The sequence below is a fragment of the Haemaphysalis longicornis genome, unplaced genomic scaffold (genome assembly GCF_048455015.1).
Source record: "Haemaphysalis longicornis isolate Haplotype H1 unplaced genomic scaffold, Haemaphysalis longicornis Haplotype H1 scaffold_3, whole genome shotgun sequence".
Taxonomy (NCBI): domain Eukaryota; kingdom Metazoa; phylum Arthropoda; class Arachnida; order Ixodida; family Ixodidae; genus Haemaphysalis; species Haemaphysalis longicornis.
In genome coordinates, this window is record NW_027526335.1 from 43,258,975 (window position 1) to 43,275,443 (window position 16,469).

A 16,469-nucleotide genomic window follows, 5' to 3' on the forward strand; every position below is an offset into this window, starting at 1 on the left:
CCTGAATAACACTAAAAATTTTTGTAATAATAGTAATTTTGCAAGTACTAGTGTTTTAATTTATTTGTAGGGTCGAGGATGTGTCGTTACTTCGGCTACAGCTACGGCTCTGGCTCCGATCTTTATTTCGAACTTTTTGTTTCGTTTTGGGTTTTTGGCGAAAATCTTGAGAGCGTTGGAAACCAAATCGACCAAACCACAGCAAAGACAACCCAACAGAATCCTTTCTCGCAACGTGCGTCGTCTTCTCTGCTAGAAGACGAAGCAAACTTGAATTTCGGCACGGTAAACGCACGTTCAGTATACTGTTGGATGTTGCTGCAGTACTGTGTTTCTTGCTCGAGCGATCGATTGAATTGAGCTTTCTTAGTGGTGTGATTCAGAGATCGGTTTGCAATCGCTGTGGTTATGCTGTGCGCTCTTTTTGGACCTCTCAAAACATTCTAAGCAGCCAAGTGTGAAAATTCTTAGTTCAATAAGAAACAAGTGGGTCAAGCTGAAAGTATTTTTTGTTGATACTTTCCCAGTGAACCATGTCGAGCGATGCCGAAAACATACGCGTCGTCGTGCGGTGCCGTCCCCTAAGTGAAAAGGAGCAAGCCGCCGGATGCCATGATATTGTTGTGGTGAGTTCTGCGACTTGTGCTTCGGCGCAACAATTAAGTGCCGATCGGTGTTATGCACCCTGTAATTTCCTCTTACAGGTTGACACGGTTCAGGGGACGGTTCTGGTCACCAACCCGAATGGGGCCCACGGTGATGTACCCCCAAAAATGTTTACGTTCGATACAGTGTTCGACGTCAACTCTAAGCAAGTAGAGGTCTATAACCAGGCAGCAAGACCGATAGTTGAAAATGTCCTGGAAGGGTACAACGGTAAGCATAGATGAACTTTTTTCCATTGAATATTTTTATGCAAAGCTTCTCCTGCGATGCATTACTTCAAGATGAAAAATAAATGATAGTATGATCATTGCAGTAAATTCGTGCATAAACCACGCATTGGTGTTTGTGTTAACGGCATCGAGCTCATGCATGCTTTGTACCTCGCCATACATCCGCAACTTATCCCTCTTTTTCTTAAGTGCTTAACGCTGATGTTTTTGTGAATACTAACATTGCTAACTTCATCTTCATTTTTTCCCAGGAACAATTTTTGCTTATGGGCAGACAGGAACAGGCAAGACGTACACGATGGTAGGGGACCGCTGTGTCCCCGAACTCAAGGGAATTATTCCAAATTCCTTTGCACACATTTTTGGCCACATTGCTAAGGCTGAAGATGACAAAAAGTGAGGTGGTAGTCCAAATCGTTGTGCGGTGGGACTGCACACTAATTTGTCGCCTCTTTCCCGTAGGTTTTTGGTGCGAGCTTCATACTTGGAGATTTACAATGAAGAGGCACGGGATCTTCTAGCAAAAGACCAAAATGCCAGGCTTGAGGTGGGTATCATAATCTCCGTATTCTATAAAAACTGTGTTTGATTCCTCTGTCATAGGAATCGGCAAAACACAGAAGTGAAACGTGCAGCAAAATCTGCAGCTGAGCATGATTTTTGGGTCGGCAGCTGTCTTGTGAGTGCATGTGCTTGGCAAGCGACGTCCCGGTGGCAGGTCGCTTCGGCAAAGGTGTACTGGCTTCATTTCCGTGACGGATATGATGTCAGGGAAATCTTGGTGTATCCCGGCACAAAACAATTTCGTGTTAAAATATAAAACCCGAAAATGAACAACCCTTATTATAACGTACTCTACTAAAGGTTGCTTCCCCGCAAGAAGACCGTGTGTGCTGGGGTATACCCTTTACAAACCGCTTGCTTCGTTGTACTGGCGTCATTTCCGTGACGGATATGACGTCAGTCAAATTTTTGCATATCCAGGAATAAAACACTTTCGTGCTAAAAAAATACTTTTGCAAACACGTAATGCTTTAGAAAGTGGAGGTGTGCTTTAGATTGAAGCACATCTATGTTAAAATGCAAACTTTTTCAAAACAGTCTTTTCACTGTGGATTGCATGGTGTGCTTGTGCCTTTGTCTCAAATGGAGCAATTCATGTTAGTTTGGTATAACTTCTAAAAGGTGGACACGCATGTTGCCACTTCTTTTGCTTTCAGGTTAAGGAAAGACCAGACATTGGTGTTTACGTAAAAGGGCTTTCCAGTTGTGTTGTGAAAACTGCAGATGAGTTGGACCGGATTATGACGCTCGGAAACAAGAACAGTAAGGTTACTTTCTCTTAGTTGTATTTCCTACCTTCTAGGTCATGAACTGAAGGCTTCAGAATGTGTGATTTTGCTTAGACGAAAGGTACCTTTGCTAATTGGCAGTCTCTTATAGTAGTCAGGGCCGTGTTAATAAGATGCCCTGTAAAGTCATGTTTTATGAAGTTAATTTTTGACTGACCTAAGACTTGCAGTGTGCCTCTGTTGTTTCACTTATCTCTGCATCTAGCTGGTCCTGTATTTCTGGCATCCCTGTCTAAAATAACAACTGAGTTTGTTTTGTGCTCATCTAGCATTTCTCTTTTTTTTTTTTTCTGCGCAGCTTTGATGTGCGAAAATGCTAACATGCTTGTGCATTAAAGTCTTTTACGAACCTGGTAAATTATAAAAAAATCCACAGAACTTAACATGGAAAAAAATAAACATACAGGGGAAGGGTTATCTCCTAAAAAATTATAGCCTCGCAAACACAAAATATGCTCCCTTTTTCCCTCTTTTTGAAAGTGTGGTTCTATAGCCTTTCTAGAACCACGGAGGTAACATCAGCCTGGTCGCTTTCCTCATTTGTAGGGGCCGTGGGTGCAACCAACATGAATGCGCACAGCTCACGCTCCCACGCCATGTTCACGATCACAGTGGAATGCAGCGAGCGTGGCCTCGATGGCAGGCAGCACGTCCGCGTCGGAAAGCTGCATCTAGTCGACCTAGCCGTAAGTTCCTGAAGTTGTCAGGGGCATGTCTTATGCATTTTTGCAAGTTGCTGCGCACACCATCATTTTGGGGAATTTAATAGGAAATGGAGGTGTAACTGCTGACAGGCTGACAGCAAGCTGTGCAGAAACACCAGTTGACTGAACATTTGTGTGTGATAAACAACAGCCGCTAAATAACGATTGGATGTGGTAGATCAAGTATTCTAAGCTCATTAAGGAGGGACACTGCTATTAAAACATCTCCTTTTAACTTTTAAGTAAACTCTGTGAAACTTGCCAGTCTTGCTGCTTTTTTTTAACTGATTTCAAATATGCCACTATTTTTCCAGTTGGTTAATTAGTTCCCAAGATAATTAGAGATAATTACCCATTTTTGGAGGAACAATACACAAAAGAGTGTTAGTCACAGAACTGTAATCTTTATATTTTTTGAATACTAGGAACCCTGGTGAAAGCATTAAGAGAATCGGTTTTTTTGATGCACCGCTTGGAACTAATTTTACAGCTCATTAAACTTTGGTGGCACCAGTGGCAAGGAACAATTTTTAATGCCAATTTGAAATGCCAAAGTTTAATAAGCTGTAAAATTAGTTCCAAGAGGATCAAAAAACTGATTCTCTTATTGCATTCACCAGGGTTCATAGTACTAGAAAATATAAATATTACAGTTCTGTGGCTAGCACTATTTTGTCTATTGTTCCTCCAAAAATGACGAATTATCTCTAATTATCTTGGGAACTAATTGACCATCTGAAAACATAGTGGCATATTTGAAATCAGCGGGGAAAAAGCAGCAAGACTGGGAAGTATCACAGAGTTTGCTTAGAAATTAAAAGAAATAGTTTTAAGAGCCCTGTTCCCCCTTAAGATGATGTTTACATCTCCGTGTAGTGGGACTGTTTGCTTGCTGAGAACATTGAAGCCAGACAGGCAGGAACAAACAGTTACGTGATAATTGCTTACACACACATTTTCAACTAAACCTCTCAATGATAATTCTATACCTCCTCTACTGAACTGCTGGTCTGTGCAGGGCTCTGAACGCCAAAGCAAGACGGGCTCTTCGGGCCAGAGGCTGCGGGAAGCATCCAAGATCAACCTGTCACTCTCAACCCTTGGCAATGTCATATCCGCTCTGGTCGATGGCAAGAGCACGCATGTGCCCTATCGCAACTCCAAGCTCACTCGCCTGCTCCAGGATTCACTGGGTGGAAACTCCAAGACTCTAATGGCAAGTTTCTACCTGCTGTTTCCTTGACACTTGTTCGCCCCGGCAACCTACATTTCATCGCGCATAGATAATCGCCATAAAGTGGGCGCGCCTTTTTGTCGCAGTGCTTCTTATCTTCTTATCATTCGAAAGATGTCATCTGAGTGGAACCACCTTCTAGCAGCAGTCGTTGATACTAACAATTTAGAAGAGTTCAAAAAGCGGCTGCGCGTGCACTTTGGAGTCGAGGCTGCTGATTAGTTGCCTGCTTTGCACTGTTGTAGTTGTGTAGATCTTTTTAGTTTTTTGTGCGGTTGCAGTGCCTGATTGTTGCATTGCTTGTAATCAAAAGTTGTTCCTTTTTTTCTGTCCTTGCATAGTGTTGGATAACACCGCTATCTTTTTTGCGTTTATTTCATGTCTGTGAAGAAACCTGTTAAACCTAGTTCTTCGCGAAAAATGTACGCTGTACCACTCCCCCCTTCAATGCCCTTTGGGCCATGAGGGTGCAGGAAATAAATAAATAAATAAATAAGCTGCACTCTTTTTGTTGTTGTTGTTGTTTAGAAGCATGGAAATTTGGTCCTTACAAAGCTTGTAGCATGTTCAGTTACGGAAAGCAGAGTGAGAACAAAAATATAAAATTTAGTCTCTAAAAAAATTAACCAAATAATGAGTGTGATGACCAAGTAATAAGTTGCCAATACCTCTTGTGCTGTTAAAACTACCCTAGCTCACAGTGCTACAAACCAGACAAAGCTTAAGCTGCTTGCTTGTGTGAGGAGTCAGATCTATTCGCGTTGCAGTGCTTTAGAACTGAGTGAAGCCCTTAATGTTTCCATGTAACTGTTTCTTCATTTCTTCAGTGCACAAATATTGGCCCTGCCGACTACAACTACGATGAAACAATCAGTGCCTTGCGATATGCTAACCGAGCCAAGGACATTAAGAACACGGCCCGCATTAACGAGGATCCGAAGGACGCATTGCTCCGTCAGTTTCAGAAGGAGATTGAAGACCTCAGAAAGCAGCTGCAGGAAGGTAGGTAATTTTGTCTAGTCGCGTGCTTGTGTGCCAATACGCAAATGTGCCAAATAATGTCAGACAGCACATGTCTATTGCCAAGTTATGGTTTCACGTGAGCTGTGCTGGTGCGTTTGATTTAAGATAATGGCAAAGTGCTGGTCGCACCCAACATTTATTAGTCAGTATGGCAGTGTGTGCACCTGGCTCTCCAAAGAATTTCTTTCAGCAACCTGGCCTAAAAGGTATTTTCTGAAGTTTAAAATATGCGAAGGATTTACTGTATCACCTGTTGAAAATCACAAAGAAAGGAGGTTAACTTGCTACCACCAAAGTGGTTTTCTACCACCGAACTTGCTCTCATAAGTTTCGTGTTAGGTAGGGTTTCTGACCATTTATGAAAGCCGTCTTGCCACCAAGTGTGGCACATTAATTTACTAGGCACATTAATCCCAATATTGATATTAGCAACTTCGCCTGGGGGCATATTTAGTACCAACCATTAAAGAAGAACGTTTGTGACCAAAGAAAATGCCTAGTTGGCTTTTGGCTTTTGGTAGAGGAGTTATAATTTTGATGGGTGCTTCCTCCATTGCATAGACTTTTTAATTACTGAGAGCAGTACCCTTGAAGTTATGATGCCTTCAAGCATTACACACAGTATTGCTTTCTGCTGTTTCAGGAGCTGGGGACTCGACGCCTGAAGATGACAGCAGTGAAGAAGCAAGTTGCGGGGACGACAACGGCGACAGGAAGGACAAACGGAAACGGAAGAAAGGTCTGCAAAGAGCACGAGTTCTTGCTGGCTTAAAATTTTATGTTCAGTTGCATTAAAACCTCATTACAAAAGACCCTCAAGGGACTCCGGAAAGATGTCTTTTGTAAGCAAAGTCTCTTGTAACCAAAAATTCCAAAAACAGTGCTAAGTCAAACATGACCATTTCTTATAAATCAGTAACAAAGCGCATATTCTGACAGATCGACAAGAAAATTCTCACTATGGCTTAGAAAAGTCATTCATAGTAGTTTTAGGGACTGCAGATTGTATTAGCTTCCTTCCTAGCTTTTGTAGGTAAAGCACTTCACTTTGCAAGCGTTCCTGTTCTCACAGTACCGTTAAAGTGCTCTTAGACAATTGTCAGCCTTAAAGGAGTACTGACACGAAATTTCAAAGCTGTGATAACTATGTAAAACGCTTCCTTTTTATCAGGAGATATCTCCCAGCAAGTTTCAACGGCAACAGTTCAGCGAAACATATTTAAAATTCATTTTATTCTTCGCCCGCACGAGAAAGCCCAGAGCGGGCCGACATGACATCATGTGCTACTTGTCCCAAACTGCCGACGTCGGGGCTCCCGTGACAAAGCTGATGCGCTGGCTGTGGTTGGCGCGCGCTGCTCGGGCGTGTGTACACGTCATGGTTTTGGGACTGACGTCATGCTGCCCGGGCCTGTGGGGACGGCGAAGACCTCGCGCGCGCTTCCAGAGAGGCAGCGATGCGGCAAGAATGGTGACGTCATGTTATACATCCTGTTATGGCGGCCGCTGGGCGTTTTTCAGTCGAAACCGAAACTGGCACGAATAAACGACGCCGTAAATGAATGTTTACGCTGCGCTCGACCGTCTAATCTGTCATTCTATGATTAGTGGGCTGGTAGGCACGCATAGCAGCGAAAAAAACGTAACATGAAAATTTCGTTCAGTACTCCTTTAACTGCCAACACTTTCTATCTTACAATACCCTCATCATCATTCTCCTGCTCTGGTCCATCCTCTAGGGCACCATTTACTAAGGATCACATGATCTGTAGGCTCCTCAAACACACAAGGTCCACATCTGCAGACACAAACTCCTCAAAGTTTTATAGAACCTCTGCGGTCTCTTGGACGCAGGCCCAAGCTTCATATTGAAAAATTCACTCTAGGGACCCAAAAAAGTTGTCCTGAGTAACAGAGTGTCTCTTGTATGCAATGTTGCTAACATGGTGAGCATTGGAAAACTAACCAAACCTTTTTCAAATGTTTCTTATAACCAAGTGTCTCTTGTAACGAGGTTCTGCTGTATTCAGTACATATTGTTACTGGGAGAAACTGATGGTTTTTCAATGTGAAATGGTAAAGCAACTAACAAGCATTTTGGTTTCGGAAGAAATGTTCCTAACCTTTAGTTCCAGCTTGTATTTGTCATTGGGAAAGCATGGGAAGATGGAATGGACTTTGCAATGATTGACATAATATATTTTATTAAGGACCACGAAGGCATTGTGCCAAAGGGCATCAACGGGAAAGTACTCCTTGAGATCATGCCTGTTTATGTATCATGCTCATGAACGCACAAAGTAGTGCTGCGAAATCATGAGGCATGTATTCAAGCATGCTAACACAGCACGTGTGACTTCCCACAGCCATTTCAGAAGAGAAGATGCGCGAGATACAAGCGCAGATTTTGGCCGACCGAAAAACCCTGTCGGAGAAGAAGGACATGGCCCAAGAGGAACGCGACCGTCTTGCCAGTGAACTCGAGATGAGGGAACACCAGCTGAATGTGGCAAGGTTTGTTGTGGGTCGCACTTGCACTTACAGTAGCGCTTTCTTGGGCAGCATTCGTCCATGCTTTTTACATTGTTTTGTAGCTTTATTTTATCCTGTGTGTTTTTTCTGTGTGCAAGTGTGCTTGCATGTGCGTACATGTGTGCACGCACAAATGCAAAAATCGGCATGTCTCTGTATAAAGAAATAAAAAGTGTTTTAGCAGACTCTCGTTGAGCAGAAAACGGGTACTGGTTATACGCAAGCAGTGCTAATGCAAGCAGAGATGGCATTGAAAAAACCGGATCGGTGCTTACGGCTAGTGGGAAAGTCAATATTTTTTCAAGGCTCTTCTAAGCTCTCTGCACTTTTCAGCCAAACTGTTGCAGCCAGGTTGTTTCGATGGTAATAGCATGTTGGGAAATGACACCAATTGTCCGCTGTGGCAAAGCTTTTCCCGACTGTAGCCCCGCAACTCCTTTTCTGCAGGGAGGAACACGAGGGCTTGATGCAGAAGCTGCATGCCCTCGAGAAGAAGATAATTGTTGGCGGCGAGAACCTGCTGCAAAAGGCTGAGGAGCAGGAGCGGCTCTTAGAGGAGAGTGCACGGGAGCTGGAGGACAGGAAGCGGAAAGAGGCTGCTCTCAGGGAGGCCCTGGAGCAGAAGGAGGTGGGTGGGCATTCGTTGTGCAACCCGTCAGCAATCTGATCAGTTCTGGGAGCATTTGCAAAGATTACATTTTGGGGCATTCCTGAATGCTACCCACTTATTCACTCGTCGCCCCTTGCCCCAGTTTTAACCATGTCACATTTCAATGTCATCTGCATTCCAGTCAGTTTGGTTTTACAATAACCGTACAGAAATACTAATTAATCGTGCACCACTACTTTTCTATTCTTAAAGTAGCCATGCAGACAAAACACAAGTTTGGTTCATTGGAAAGATTGCCTCGTTAGATTGTACTGACACCACTTTTAATGTAAACTTTGCTCAAATAAGCTATATAATTAGGAAAAAGGGAGTGGCCATGCGACTCACTAGCTTATTTCCATCACTAGAACCTGTGACGTAATATGCACAGCTGTGCGATTGGCTTACCCTACAAAAGCAAATGCAAGTTAGACGAGGCTTATAAGCTTGCAGGAGGAGCTATTTTCGCTTAAATGTAATGCATATTCATTTTATAGCAGCAAGAATGGTGGGGTAAACAATGGAAATTACAAAAGTACATGTAAACATAGTAGTACCAGCGCGTACTGCTGTTGGTACTGTGCACACAACACTTATGATGACTGCACAGTTGTCCAGCACTTTGGGATTGTCTCACACGACACTGGCTGATTGGCATAAGCGACATTGTCTTACGTGACCCTGTTTGTTGAGCACACCCCAGGTTTCATGAAACGATTGCTACCTACTGTTACAAAAACAAGCCAGGTGCATATACGGTCAGAAACAAGAAGAAAAAAGGCGGACAGCAGTTCACCTTGTTATGGCGGCGCCATCTCGGAGAACTGATGTTTAAAAAGGCGTTCGGCAGTCTGCTGCAGATTAAACAGCGCACTAACGTCTGCTTGAAGACCTGTCCTTGTTGCGTCATCGCAGACGTCATGAAACATGATTTGGGGGGGGAGAATCGAAATTTGAACTTAAATTTATTAATTTCTTAATGACTAAAGCATTGTTTGCCACCAGACAAGCGCTGGGGGCACTATAAAAAAACACCGAACCTTTCGAATAAAACAAACTTGTATTTTGTCTGCGTGGCCCCTCTAAGCTGTGGTGCCCTTACACATCTGAAACTAACTGTGATGCCTTTACACCTTTAAAACTACTAGTTAGCAGCAATAGCCATAATGCTGGCATTATTACTGGTGTAGTTGGCATTTATTTGCCACCTTCATGTGCGCTGAACCTCTGGCATTGTGCCTTATCCTACTTGGTGTGATTAATTTCCTGATATACTCCTCATCAACCCTGCTTCACACACATTTTCTTCCACGGTGTACTCTCTCCACAGTGCCTCACTCCTCTCTGCATGACCCTGCTCCCTTGTTTTAATTGCAGAGCACTTTAGGGACTCGCCTTGTCGTCGTAGCTCGCTTGCTGGATGCAAGTAGAGCCACAAGGCGGTCCGTCGTCGCGGCGCAACCCAGAGGCTTCGAAAGCCAAGCAGTTTATCTAGTCACAAGCGTTTGAAACTTGTAAACCGCTGGCGCTTGTCATACATCTCCCCATAGTTTACCGCAAAGAAAACTGTAGGTACATTTGAGGCAAAATATGCATAATTAACTGGCAGCACCCGCGTTCATTTATTTAGGAACGCTCGTTGGGTTGGTTTTTACGATAGTAAGAGGAAAAAAGTGGCAGTGCAACGCTGGCACATGCGGGAGGAAAAGCAAGCACAAAAAGAACAGAACTCCCGCTGGCGCAGTTTCAGGCAGGGGGCGCGCGAACACTGCGAATGCGAGAAATTTGAATTGCGTTGGGTGGTAGTAGTGAGTGGATAACGGCGCTACAGCCCATTATGGCGAGTCATTGTTCTGCACTTTTGACAGCTTTCACATTGAGTGGAACGGCTGTAATTTTTTTTTTTTTTCAGTACTATCAGGACAAGCGAGTTCACATTCAAACTCTTTCAGTCGTTCTGTTTGCACATATTTAGGGCAAATTCTAAAGTGCAGCTTTCCTGTACAGCTCTGTACAGCAGCGACGTTGTAGAGCAAAGTTATCCATCCAAGAGAGAGCGGGCAGCAGCATTAGGTAGCTTTGAACAGAGCGCCGTGAACCAATGATTGCTTTGTGGCGTTCCTCCCCTCTGCACACAGGCGGAGCGGCTGGACATGGAGGAGCGCTACTCGACGCTGCAGGAGGAGGCGGCGGGCAAGACGCGCAAGCTGAAGAAGGTGTGGGCACTGCTGATGAGCGCCAAGGCTGAGATGGCCGACCTGCGGCAGGAGCACCAGCGCGAGGCCGAGGGCCTCCTCGAGAACGTGCGCCAGCTCAGCCGCGAGCTGCGCCTCAACATGCTGCTCATCGACGCCTTCATTCCCCCCGAGTACCAGGTAGTACAGTGCTGCACCATCGGTTGGGCCCCGCCCCTTTCCTGACGAGCACTCTGCTCGACAGACTCTCACTCGGCTGCCCTCAATACACCGTGGGAAACTAAAGTCTGCGTGACGCAGTTTCACCGATCAGAGGCAGAGCTACCTGCTGTGCATTTGAAGGGGGCAGCCCTTGCTCGTGGTGATGCATTATGTTGGAACACAAGCCGTGTGTTCTGCCACCAGGCTGCTGAGAGAGGATTTGACGGCTGAAACAATGCCCCACAGACTTGTGTCCTTGATGGTCCAATAGGAACCCCTTCCTCAATATCCCTCTTCTTAATTCTGAATTTCTCAGTGGCGATGCAAAAAGTTGGCTCACCCACAAAGTGTGTGCACATATCTAGAACGACACCCGCAGTTACTGGCTTTTGCACCCATCACCGGAGGTGTGAGAAAAAGACAAGTTCACGCGAGATGTCCAACTTCCTGTAAACCAAAGATGCAAGTGACTTGGGCACAGAAGGAAAGTGCTTCAACAGTATATGCCATGAATCATTGAAGTGCACCTGGCATCCTTGATTGAGGACCACTGCTCTAGAGGATTCCATTATGCACATTTAGATATTTTCATAATAGCAGTTGCCTTTCTCTCTTCCCCTCGCCTTCCTTCCACTTGCAGTGGCAGTGTTTATCAGAAGCTTCAGATTTAATTCAATGACCAACTAGCTTTGGTGTTTGTCAGTCTCCTTTCTCCTAGTGCTATACAGTATGCAGCACGCGCACCGTCTCCTCCTCCTCTTTCCACCGCTTGTGCTGCTGCAGGAGCTGCTGGAGCGGTGTGTCCAGTGGAACGAAGACACGGGGGAGTGGCAGCTCAAGTGCATTGCTTACACAGGGAACAACATGTGCAAGCACACCTCCCCCGACGCTGCCAAGCTGCAAGAGGTGAGCGGCCCGACTTTAAGGACCATCCATCTAATACCTGCGCTACACGGCTGTTTCAAAGGTCTTCCGAAGGCCGTTGAACCAATTTCCTATCGAGTGCCCCATTGTAAATACATAGGGTGCCCTTATAAGTGAGCGTTCGACTGTCAATTGAAAGTTTCATTGTAGCTAAGGAAGTCATAATACCCATTGTAGACGGCCATCTCAAAGGCCTTCCAAAAACCGTTGAACCGATTTCCTATCGAGTGCCCCATTGTAAATACATAGGGTGCCCTTGTAAGTGAGCGTTCAACTTCCAATTGAAAGTTGCCGCTTAACACAGGCACGACTCGCTTGAACTGCGAATGTTTTTGTAGTTTAGCTGTGAAGTGCCACTTTGCAGAGAGCAGTTAGGCTACCACATACTACTATACACAGGCACACCTCTATTTTACACATGCAAGAAAACAAGCCCAGAGTTGTTGTTGTAGACAGAAATATCATCATCATCCTGCTGCTATACTTGAACATAAATAATAAAGGAATTGTGTCGCCGTGAGCCAGCTTTTGTTGTGGCTAAATTATTCAATGCTCCAACCCAATTTCATTTCAGCCCTTTTGGTTTGGTTAGCTTGGTGAGCTTCATCATCTTCATTGGGCACATTATGCTTTTTGTAGCCAGCCACCCTATGTTGCTGCCTCATTTACGCATTAGGAGGCAGAGAGCCCTGCTATTGTAAAGCTTTTACATGTACTTCTGTTAATGCATAAGCGTCGTTCTTTCACCACACACATACATGTCATCACGTTCATGCTCGGCTGTGCTTATCCTTTTTTTGTGGGGAGGTAGGTATCTTATCACATATCTTGTCGCAAGATATGTACATGCATTGTGGAAAGGAATTGTGCAGGGAAGGTTCACAGCTTTGTTGCAGGTCACAGCAGCTCATCGAGCAGTGTACGTACTGAAACCTATAGCGGAATTGACTTTGCACTGCCTTCTACTTGTGCTTCCCCATTAGTGCAAAAGATGTGAATTAAACTGACAGAATTACATAAGCAGTTGCCTTCGTTCTTACTCTGCATGTCCACAGCGAATTTCAAAAACTTAAAGCATTGACTCTGCTGCTGATGGGTGCATCAATTGCTACAGCCGTGTCAGAGGGTACTAGATGAAGTGCAGGACAAAAATTTAACCCCAGTGCTCAGCATAGCATGTTTTTTTTTTCTTCTACATTAAGAAGTTCGGCCAAAATATTGAAGAAGACTGCTCATATACAGGGATCTAATGCTAGTTTGACGTGGCCACCAGCCCCTGTATTTTTACATTTTTTTTTGGATGCACAGGAAATAGCACCACTGTTGTGGGATACATTTGAGAAACATCTGTGAAACAAAGGCACCAACGAGAAATTCTTCAAAAATGTGCTGGGTAGGCATCAGCAAGTCAGCTCATCATCATGTACATTTAAACTTGCAGGGATGATGGCATTATGTTTGTGGTGTTGCAGAAATTCACATCTCTTTATCAGCCGTGTTTTTAAAGCCAGTGAAGAATGTGTGCTTCGATTTGGCCGCAGAAACCCGACGTCGACCTCTCTCACGTCTACCTGAGCTACTCGCCTGACGGCGTTCAGATGCCCGGGCGGCACAGGTCGGGGAAAAAGTCGGCCCGTCCAAGAACCTCACGCCCAAAGTCTTCTCGCAGGCAAGTTCTGAAACTCTTCCCTTATTGCTTGCTGCCTAGGAATCAATAGCACTCGTTCTTAAATATAAATTTCGAGAAGCATAAGGATCAGTTACTTCAAGCAGAAAACAAGGTGCGGCTGCCGTCTAGCTGTTACGTTAAGATCTGTAGCTACTCTAACCCTCGCTGAGGTGTACTAGCTAAAAGCTCCGCAGAAGCTGCTTGCAGGAGTCCAGTACTATTCGATTGTGCCTTTTACAGTGCCAGTCCATTTCTTCTCTTTTCCTCAAAAGCCTGTAGAGGGCCTGGTAACTGTTTCCCCACATCACAGCCATTTGAGAGAAGTAAAATGCCATTGTTTGCTTCTTTTGCTATGACAAACAGCTCCTCCCACCTGTGATCCTGAAGAGTGCTGAGTGTTTCTTTCACTGTGAAAGGGGTGGCTGCACCTTTAAAGAGTCATGAATTTATGGAAATGTGGCACTTGCGTACTCACGACAGCAAAATTGCAAACGGGGAGCGTGATTTTCAGCTTGGGAAAAATTACCAAAACATCGTTTGTTTTGAAAGCCACATACTCGGCTTCTATGTTTCCTATTCTGTGGGTTCGCAAAGTTTTTTCCGAAGTTGAAAGCTGCATCCTTCCTTAGGTAACCACCATCTCATGAGTTTTGCAGTTTCATTGGTGCTTCTAGCATTGGTTCTGACTTGTTGAATCTCCAGTCAAACTTTTGCAGGAAGGATTATGTATTTGAGAAGGTTTTGCTTACTGAAAGGAATTCCGTGTAACGTTGTGACGGAAACCTTGTTTTGTTTTCTAGGGATCCCAATGGAGTTGCCTCAAGGAGCCTGTCTCAAGCTTAGCTCTTGCTAGCACAGCGTTTCATGCCCATTTTGCTATTGGGCCTGCTTTGCAATGCCTGGTAAACTAACCTGTCAGTGAAGCTTTTGTGAGTTGCCGCGAGGCTCGACACTGAAGGAAACATACTTGTGTCTGCAATGCTAATATTACATTGCTAAGGCATAGGGTGTTGCAAGTATTATTTTTTTCCAGAGCTTTTTTTTTTTTTTGAAGCGTGGGCGTACTGCAATATGTGTGATAAGGGAAGTAGTGAGCAACAGTATGATGTAGCAATGCCTTTTTGAGAAGCGATTTTTACATTTCTGGCCAGTTGCTGTGGTTTTAACTCATGATAATGTAGAACCTTTTTGGTGCTTTTATGTTGGAGAAGCTTGATTTGAACGCATGTTCTGAGTATCCAGCTTCACAACTGCTTTATTTATTGTCATCTTTTTTTTTTCAACAGTTGAAAATTGCAGCAGCAAAGCTTTGCTCTTTATGCAAAACCCTACATGTGCAATGAATATGTAATTTAAGTGTGGCTATGGTGAACGTCTTGTGAACATGAGAGCATCGTAGTGTGAACTTTGTGTGTAGTTTGTCATAATATTACAGAAAGGGAAAGTGCAATTGCTATTGTGTTCATCTTTAATTTATTCTCGGGAGTCAAATTCAGACATGCTGCAGCTTATTTCTGTGACTATACTATTTACATTACTACCAAACGTCAACCAGTGAATTCTGACGCCAGTGCTGTCAGGAACTTCTTGTGATGTGCAGTTGAGACGTACTTCGTATTTATTTAAAACTGCCTCTACCTCTGTCCACTATAAATGCAAAATAAGTATTGAATTTTGCCACTGTATTGCAGGGCAACCTGCTAATAAGAATAGCCCTCCGATTTGTCACTTAAACAATTTTGCTTTGTGCATGTTAGCACCACGCATAGCACGCAGATTTTACTCATCTGTAGAAGCCTTTGGCAGGCAGAAAAATGATTTTTTGATGAGTCCATCACCTAGGAGAAAATGCAACACAAAGGCTGTTATGCTGTTGCATTGCTGCGTGCATGGCCTCTGCAACATGTTTGCTGCAACATTCCGCTTAACAAATGCTCATTAATTCATGCCATCATAGCAAAGGAAAGTGTAAACTTAGGCCTCTAGGGTTATGCTTTTAACGTATTTTTCGCAAGTTGCCGGGGGCGCTTTAAACAGGCGCCTATAGAGGAAATTGCATAGGACACGCCTGGCAGCTACTAGTACTACGTTTTTGTTTGTATTTGTCCATAAGTAGAGTGCTTTGTCTCTTGGCATTGAGAAGAAGGGTACATTCATGTAAATACTGATCAAAAGCATATTTCCGTGCAGAATTTGTGTGTTACGTTGAAGCCATACTGAACATGATGCAAACTACACACCATTTGTGAGCACATATGCAGTTCAGAGAAAACTGTGTTCGGCAGATCAATCTGCATATTACGTTGAAGCCATACTGAACATGACGCAAACTACACACCATTTGTGAGCACATATGCAGTTCAGAGAAAACTGTGTTCGCCAGATCAATCTGCATAAGCTGATGCTAGTAGAGGGCTTCCTTTTCTTTTTTTATGTGTGCTTGGCAGTATTGGCAATAATGTACCACAAATGTTCACTTGAGATGCAGTACTTTATGTTTTAACGATGTCAATGTTGGGTACTGCTCTGAGGTTGAACGTCTAGTCAAGCTTGTTGCACCTAAATTGTGCTGCCAATGCAAAATGTAGCCACAACATTGTAGGTGCCCGAATTATATGACCTCGCTTTGGTAACCAATGCTAGGGCATGAGTGCAAGCTGCGAGTAATTTGACACATGTCAAAGGTGTGAAGTTATTGCATGCCAGGCAATGCTTTGTTGTCGGATTCTATTTAAAACCTTCCAAGTGCAAAGATACAGGCTTTGTTGGGCTGTTCTTTTGAGTGTTTCGAGATTTCAGTCGACTCGGACAATGACTTGGTACTACTACCACTGACCTGTTGTCGTCGTCCACCTTATTTGTTTGTACTCATTGATTCCATCCGCAATCTATTTGCACTCAGTGATTGCATCTGTACTTATTTGTACTCTGTTATTTATTATATTGTTCCTGCATGCATGTCCTTTGAAACATAAATACATGCTTATTTACCAGAGGTTTGGGCGTGTGTTGCATACCTACACTTACATATGTGCACCCTTTGTCAATTTCTAGGCCAATCTTGAGCCTTTTCGACCACAAAGAATCCAA

At 44.0% G+C, this 16,469-nt stretch overlaps 1 protein-coding gene across 1 annotated transcript; it reads left to right on the top strand.

Moving 5' to 3' along the window:
* Positions 1–96: 96 nt before the first annotated feature.
* On the top strand, positions 97–16,375 carry Klp64d (kinesin-like protein 64D). Its single transcript, XM_077702993.1, has 16 exons — positions 97–285; positions 528–626; positions 705–876; positions 1,148–1,292; positions 1,359–1,443; positions 2,117–2,222; positions 2,795–2,934; positions 3,971–4,168; positions 5,014–5,188; positions 5,853–5,948; positions 7,576–7,723; positions 8,189–8,369; positions 10,529–10,765; positions 11,570–11,692; positions 13,252–13,379; positions 14,180–16,375. Exons 2-16 carry the CDS (start codon positions 534–536, stop codon positions 14,220–14,222), a joined length of 2,070 nt encoding a protein of 689 aa, XP_077559119.1. The 5' UTR covers positions 97–285; positions 528–533; the 3' UTR covers positions 14,223–16,375.
* Positions 16,376–16,469: the final 94 nt, after the last annotated feature.